The sequence below is a fragment of the Camelus ferus genome, chromosome 35 (genome assembly GCF_009834535.1).
Source record: "Camelus ferus isolate YT-003-E chromosome 35, BCGSAC_Cfer_1.0, whole genome shotgun sequence".
Lineage (NCBI taxonomy): Eukaryota > Metazoa > Chordata > Mammalia > Artiodactyla > Camelidae > Camelus > Camelus ferus.
Genome location: NC_045730.1, coordinates 5,785,054 through 5,791,895, shown reverse-complemented (window position 1 = coordinate 5,791,895; position 6,842 = coordinate 5,785,054). Strand labels below are relative to the sequence as shown.

At 50.5% G+C, this 6,842-nt stretch overlaps 1 protein-coding gene across 1 annotated transcript; it reads right to left on the bottom strand.

The window, feature by feature from the left end:
* Positions 1 to 239: 239 nt before the first annotated feature.
* On the bottom strand, positions 240 to 3,304 carry LOC102509423 (transmembrane and coiled-coil domains protein 1). Its single transcript, XM_006183789.3, is given in 2 exon segments — positions 240 to 2,119; positions 2,121 to 3,304. Coding segments are annotated over 2 exon segments (1,956 nt in total). The 5' UTR covers positions 3,116 to 3,304; the 3' UTR covers positions 240 to 1,158.
* Between the last annotated feature and the right edge of the window lie 3,538 nt (positions 3,305 to 6,842).

The following is a 6,842-nucleotide window of genomic DNA, read 5'->3' as shown; positions in this document are numbered from 1 at the left end:
TGTGCGTATTATGTGCGTGTATATGTATGCATATGGATATATTTGTGCTATGTGTGTGTTAATGTGTGCATGCATGTGTGTATGTGTATATATATGTATATGTATATATGTTGGCACTGATATTTTCATGAGGACACACTCTTGTAACAGAAATCAGTCACCAGTAGAAGAAAAGCTGCTATGAGATAAGGGCATTTGAGTATTTGAAGCTTTGTTCAAAATACAGACTTTTTTTTTCATTTGAAAACATCACTTCTTTATTTTAAAGGAAAAATAAAAGACCCTCCCAACCCTTTCCAAAAAAACCCAATAATAATAATAACAATAATAAAAAATCCTATTAGAAACTGTAAGGGAGCACTGAGAGTCTGAGTTTACATTCTTCAAGTATGCTGTTCAGATTTTTTTGTTTTTTAAATTGGTGACTATACACATATTTAAAAAAAAAAAAACCTTAAAAGTGCGGCCATGGGATTTGCTTAACATTAAGTATTTAGAGGGCTGTTTCAAAATACTGTATGTAGTAGGGCTGTGCAGTGATCCTCTGGGGCATGATGCTCTCACTCCTGTATCCCAGCAAAGGTTAAGGGACCAGGTGCAACAGTGATCGCACTTCCAGAGTTAGCATGAGTGGCCAACTTGGATGAGAAAGCCAGGGACATCCATGTGTTCGTCCACGGACAAGGGAAATCCACCCTGAATCCAGAATTCAGACATGGAATGTGGTAGGACTTCACAGTAAAGTTAGTCTGGGAGGGGAGAGGTGGTGAGCCCAGACAAGGCAGGGTGTTAGGTTTAACTGGTTTCCCTAATCGGGTTTTAGTGCAGTCCATCAAGCCACAATTTAGAATGCCCTTCGGTGTGCTCCAGATTGTTGGTTCATGTTAAAGGACTGTTTAAGATCTGCATCCCAAGGAAAATCATGCTATATAAAAATGATCCAAGATTTCTGCCCCCCAAAAAAAAACTTCTTGGATAAAATCTAAAAAATACTATTGCAATTGCGTCTTTTGAAGAAAAAAACATTATTCTAAATGTAAACGGATTCACTCAACTCTCTTGTTGCTGTAGAAAACTTCAGAGTAGGTACGCTGCTGTCTGAGTCCTCACTGCGTGCACTGGCCAGATGGTAGGGAGCACGGCCTCCTGGGGCCAGCATCACCTCGGGGAGGAAAAGAACCGCTCCACGTAGCTGAAGAGGGCGTCCCAGTGCTTCCAGAGGAAGGCAATGAAGACCACAAGGAATAAAGTGCTGAACGTCCTGTTGCGCGTCTTCATGAGCGGGACCACGCAGTTGGCCACTGTGGAGACGAAGACCAGGAGGACAACCATGAGCGCCAGGAGGATGCAGATGAGCTTGTCCAGCAGGTTGCGCGCCGTGGCGTTCTCCAGCCCCTCCAGCTGCAACATCTGCTGCTGCGGCTGCTGCTCCATCTTAGAGATGCGGGTCTGGCACGCCTCCAGGGCCTCCTGGGTGTCCCTGGCCCATTCATAGGACTGATATGCAATTTTGTCGTCCATGCTGGCCAATTCCTCCTTCAAGTTCAAGATTTCATTCTGTTGGAGCTTTGTCAGGTCATTCAGTTGTTCTTCTAATCGTTCACATCTACGTGGCTCCTCCTGTAAGGCCTGCATTATTAATGAATAGTCCCTCTGATAATGTTCCTTGAGGGTCTCAAAAGATTCCTCCAGTCTGGCCTGGTTTTCCCGGATCTCCTGGATCTCATGCAGCGGTACATCGAATCCTGAGCTCTGCATGTCCCGGGTGTCTGTTCTGGAGCTGGACGATCCTCCAGCGGTGCCTGCAGTGGTGCTGTTGGCTCCCACTGAGCCTGAGGTGGCACTAGAACAATCTTCCTCGCTACCATATTTGGGACTCGACTGAAAGTTTGAAATCACTCCCAAAGCCTTTCCCCCATCATCCACTTGTCCTTCCTCGAAAGAGTCCTTCAGGTTAGGGATATTGTCTGCACTGCCAAACTTACTCCAAATCAGTGAGGCGCTCTCTCTGGGCTTTGAAACCACAGCCCCTGCTGCTGAATGGGTCGCCTGGGAGAAGCTGGAGTGTCCACCTTTGACACTGTCCACTACACCTTCAATGAAGCTGGTCACCTTCGCTTCCCACATCCTTCAGACCCTGGTGCATGTCCCTGAAGACGTCCTTTGGCTGCCGGCGGATCCCATTCTGCTCCACCTCTCGGAGTTTTCTGTGGTAGCGCTCAAGCTTCTTTTGGAGCTGGAGGGTGGTTTGGGCAGATTTCTGGTTCTTCTTCTCAAAGACCTGCTTGATACGGGCGTCCTGCTGCTTGTCTGCACTGTTGGCAAGCTTCAGGTACTCAGCAACGTTGTCATCCCGGGCTGTCTGCACGATCTTGATCTGCTCCATGAGCTTCAGGATCTTCTGCTGCAAGTGAGCAACAGCAGCCTTTGTGCGCTGAGGGTCTGGTGTTCCATCCACAGAGTCTGTGTGGATGCTGCCATCGGTGCTGGAGGCCACTGCTCTGGAAGTCTGGGCGAGGCTGCCTACTTCCAACTGCTCGATCCGCTCTGCAGACGCCTTATCCCCTGGCAGACACGCAGTGGCAGCAGCAGCAGCACAAGCTATTTCCATCATGGCGGAGCTGATGGGAGCATCGGTAGTGGATGAAGACCTGGGTCGGCCTGACTGCATAACAGTTGCCATCTCCTGGCCAGATTTCCTGTTGATTTGGGGACTTCCCTTTGGGGCCTCTGGCTTGCCCCACCTACTATGCAAGCTCGTCCCCCTCTTCATCCTGAGTGGCACTCGGATCTGCTGCAGGACACGATTCAGGACTGTGGGGTGGGTGGGGACACCATCAATCTCAGCACATGCGTTCTGGCTTTCCAGATCCATTTCAGGTTCTGGATCTGCCTGAATTTGTTGCACATCGTGTGGAGACACTGATGACCTCCTGCGCTGGTGCTGGAAGAGATGCTTCAAGCCTTGGCCAATCATATTAATGTTCTCCAAAGCATTGTGGGTCATTTCAGACAACTTTTGTTCTGATTCTGTCTGCTTTCTGGCCTCTGCATCTTGGGATCTGCCTCCAGGATCAGGGTCCTCAAATAATTGTTCACTGCCTGAAGGCTCCATCAGTAGACTTAATATGCTTATTTGCAAACTCAAAAAAATTTAAACACACCAACACTGTCAACTTAGGTAGGGATTGCTTCAACAGTAACTGCAGCTGTGAGACGGAGGCTTCATGCCTGTCTTTATCACTCTTCCTCAAGCACTTCTAAGGTGTACTGGAATCCTGTTAGAAAAAGATCAGCCTGCCTCCCCTATTCAGAGTATTATTTGTCACATGGGACGACACTAATGCATCATACTTGAGACCTTTTATTTACACTTGTAAGAAGGGCCACTCCTTGGAAAGTTCCTCCTCAAGATCCCAGCACAATAGCTTTCCTTTGTTTACACAGATGAGGATGAACAGTTGTAATCCAAAATGTTTCCCAAAAATCTGTTTAAAAAGACATAGAAATAGAAGATCCACATGAAGAGAGATCCAATCTGGAAGATGGAGACCGTCTTCTGAATCTTATGATCAAGAGCAGGTGTTCACCAACTGTCAGCATCTGCAGAAAGTGCTAACCACGGGTGTGTCTCCTCAAGGCAGTAACACCGGTGGGGAGGGGAGGAGAAGCCGGCGTCTTCGCCAGCGCCCGCGCTCGCTCGCGCGCGCGCAAGCACAGGCTTCCGCCCTGCGGCCGCCGCGCCAGGTCCTTCCCCGCAACCTCCCGCCTCCCGGTCCGCCCCGCGCGCCGCCGTCCCGGCGCGGGAGCGCGAACCAAAATGTGGACATTTTTCATGTTTCTATATCATCATTTCCCAGTGCTCCACGAAACACACACACAGATGAGTTAAAACAAAAGCTGGGTCCTGCTGCCAACCTGCTAGAGCTCCCAGGGCGCACAGCGCCCCCCGAGAAGCCCACAGCGAGGCAGCGCGCGAAGCGAGGCGCCCGGCCCCGCCGGCCCCCGAACGCCCACCTTTCGGCGCCGCCGACCCCTGCTGGCCCGCGGGGTGGCGGACCGTCTCTCCTCGCGCCCTGTCCTGAGCTGGGTCCCAGTCCTCTCCGGCTCTCCTGGGCTTGAGGTGGGGACGGTCCGGTGTCACTGGGGAATTCTGCCAGCGGAAAGAAGTGTGAAGGGGGCAGGTTGGTGTTTGCTGGCTGAGATTCTATGTAACAAAATACCCCCCGCTGCGCCTCCTGGGCCGGGGGCGGGGCAGGGGACAGGAGAGCAGTTAAAACCAGGAGTGCACTAAGACAGAAGCTGGCCGTCACTGCCCGGCCTTTGCCTCGCTTTCTCACTCTAACCAGATCACGGGGAAGGATGGGAGAGGGTGACAGGCAGCGCGCATAAGGAGAAGACATTCGAGAGTGTTTTTTCTAAACAAAGAGACTTGCTCCTTTTCTTGCTCTATTTTTCAAAAAGTTAGTATTACAATGTACCGATTACTTCTGTAATTTGCTTTTTCACTTAATATATCATGAGGATTTTCTCAGGGCACTAAACAGTCTACTAGAGATATTTTCTAATTACTTCATATAATTCTATCTTGCAGACAAATACCAGTTTCTACCCAGAGCGCCAGTTATCAGATTATTGCCTGAGTGCAGTACTGAGCTTTGTCAGTAGAGGGTGGGAGAGGGACATTGCAGGAAAAGGCCAGGTTCTCTCATTTTGGTATGACGGGTCTGTTCTTTTTCATTCCTGTTGCATCATCAGTGATGTGTGTGTGTGTGTGTCTGTCTGTCTGTCTGTCTGTCTCTCCCCCCAGTGGTGTGCTGCCCTAACACACAGGCAGCCTCAAAGCCTTTGCCTAGGCTGGTAACCACCCAGCTGCAGACCCCCAAGGGGACATTGGGGTGCTCCCAGCCTCACATTGGCAGCAGTGTCTTGACCTCTCTGTGCGCCTTCCTGCTCTCCTGTGCTCTGGAGGGACATGTTTCTGCTGCCTGGGGACATGGGCCAGCTCTGGCTGAGGCCATCAGGGACTTCTGTCCCATCCAGTGACTGCCCCCCTCAACCACACCTGCTTCAACCACAATGAACCCCCTTCCAAGTCTGCCCTTTCTCGGGTGCCTCCCCTGCCCCAGGGCACCCCTAGAGCTCTCTTTCCATCTTTAGAGTCAATCTCCTATCATTGCTGAATAATTCCTTATAGTTAACTTCCCTTGTTCAAATTACCGTGTGGTTTCTGCTTCCTGATTGGACCCAGATGGAAACATCCAGTGGAGACAGTGCTTTAACATTATTTTTGAAGTGTCATCATTTGCAGCTGGGCAGCAGGAAAGGCTGGAGTGAGGGATGTATTTATTCACACAGCAAACATTTCCCCAGGAGCCCTAACAGGGCTATCAGGTCCTGAAGGTCGGCAGCCAGGGCAGAGTGCCGGTAATAACATCACTAAGCACCTGTTGTGAGAACTAAGTCATCCACCGGAACGACCACCCCATGAGCGACACTGGGCCAACCGCCGGTGGACAGGCAGCACTGGAATCACAGTGAGGGGCCTGTCCTTGGGGAGAGTCAGGGAGATGGGCCTTGAGGAACTCACCCTGGCCTGACTCTGGCCACCGCTCCTGCCGTTTCTGAGATGGGACAAATGTGATAGCCAAGACATCCCCCCAACGGTGAGGGCTGGTACCTGCATTGTAACAGATACAGAAAAAAGAGAGAGAGAGAGAGAGAGGATTCAGAGCAGAGAAACTGAAAGTCTCTTTAAAAATAGGACCCCAGAGGAACCATTAGGGGAGTTGACATGATTGAGTCTGGAAAGTTCTGGGTGACATGCTTGACTCCACCCAGAGAAGGGCTGGGGAGACCCCTGAAGAGAGGCAGAGAGATGTCCTGCAGCGGCCCGGGCCTGGCCAGGACGAGGGTTCTCTATCCTCCACCGCTGTGGGGTCCTGAGTCTAAAGTGATTGTCATGTGCACAACCTGATATATTGTTTCTCTGCTTTTAGGTGACTCTTCATGTAACATCTTCATCAATCAGGAACGAAAAAATCCTCGTCCTGCGTTTGGGGGGAACCACCTACGGCAGCCCCGGGGCAGGCCAGCTGGCTTCCTGCAGATGAGGCCAGTTGTGGGCAGACGAGAGATGAACCCCAGCTATCGCAGGACTTTTCCTCTTGAAGAGAGTAAGGCTGGGCCTGGAGGAAGGAGAGAGAACACACTGGTGGCAGTTAAGCAGGAGTGGGGCGTGGAGGAAGGTCTCTGGGGATGAGAGCATGCGTCTTGAGGCCAGAGAATGGGGGAGGGGGCGGGGAACAGGCTAGGTGTGGCAGAGACAGTTAATTGTCCCCAGTATCTATTTCTCCCGTCTACTTTTTAGCAACAGAATCCCTCGGGTTTTAGCCAGGCCCATGGCATCCCAAGTTATAGATTACATTTCTCAGATTCTTTTGCCTTTAAGTGCGACTATATGGCTAAATTTTGGCCAATGGACTGTGAGCAGGAGTGATGTGTGCGGGCCCTGGGTTGTTTTTATAAGGAAGTTCTTTGCACTCACTTCTTCTTATTCTGCCTTGAATGGACTAAAATGCAGATATGGTGGAATGATTCAAATTCAACCCTGCAGGCAAAAAAAAAAAAAACAGCCTCAGGGTTGGGATGAGCAAAAATGGGTGAGGACCTGGGGTCCCTGGTGACCTCGTGGAGCAGAGCTGCCCGTACACCTGGACCACTTCTGGGCTTCTATGTGAGAAACAGGATTTTATCTTCTTCAAGCACCAGTCTCCTGGGATCTTTTGTTATAGTGCCTGTCCTATATCCCAACTAGTCCTGAAATTGAGGTTGGAAGGGAG